Source organism: Trichinella spiralis, assembly GCF_000181795.1.
Source record: "Trichinella spiralis strain ISS 195 chromosome Unknown Scfld3844, whole genome shotgun sequence".
In the NCBI taxonomy this organism is placed as follows: Eukaryota; Metazoa; Nematoda; class Enoplea; order Trichinellida; family Trichinellidae; genus Trichinella; species Trichinella spiralis.
The window spans coordinates 1-810 of NW_003530783.1; the positions used below are offsets into that span (position 1 = coordinate 1).

Genomic DNA, 810 nt, shown 5'->3' on the forward strand with positions numbered 1-810 from the left:
TGCGGTCGACTCTAGAGGATCTACCACTTTGTTACTAAAAAAAAGCAAACTTTGGAATGGAAAGAAACGCGAGTTCAACCAATGACAGCAATTCCTGAAAAGAAAACACCAGAGGAAATTATTAAGGAATCAAAAGAACTGCAGCTAAAAGCAGACAAGAAACAGGTGGGAAAAACAAAAAAGAAGACAAAATCCAAAAAGAGCAAGAAAGCTATTAAAAGCATACCGAAAGGAGCGGATAAAAGAAAAGAGAAAACAGAAACTGATAAAAAAATGGAAATGACGGAAAGTTCACCTGAAACAATTCCACCAGTCGCTGAAACAAAAGATGTAATTCCGCAAATTGTATCTAACGTTGCGACAGAAGAAATAACCAAAGCAGCAGAAAAAATAAGACGGGAAGATTCAGAAAAAAAGAAAAGAAAACTGAAAAGAAAATCCATATCCAAAAAAGGCAGTGAAATGGAAAAAGAGATGTCAGTAAAGCAACATATGATGAGCAAAGAGAAATCTGAGACAAAATTGCGAACTCAAGTAACACCATTTCAATTGCAAAAGATTGCACAATTTATGGAAGAACAGAATATCGTGGAGCAAGTCGTTGCACAGAGGGATTTTTAAAGAGCAGACTAAAGTAGAAGAAAGAATAAAAAAAGCAGACCCAAAAAAAAGAAAATCAAAGTCTGCAAAAAGTATAAATCAACAAAAACTAGAAAGAAAAGATAGAAATGATGATAGAGAAAGATATAAGCTCAAAAAAACAAAGAGCAAACTGGAAGATGAAATTGTGCAATGGACACCAGAAGTGAA

At 34.3% G+C, this 810-nt stretch overlaps 1 protein-coding gene across 1 annotated transcript; it reads left to right on the top strand.

The window, feature by feature from the left end:
* Positions 1-81: 81 nt before the first annotated feature.
* On the top strand, positions 82-621 carry Tsp_15520 (conserved hypothetical protein). The gene has a single exon (XM_003367692.1). It carries the CDS (start codon positions 82-84, stop codon positions 619-621), a length of 540 nt encoding a protein of 179 aa, XP_003367740.1.
* Positions 622-810: the final 189 nt, after the last annotated feature.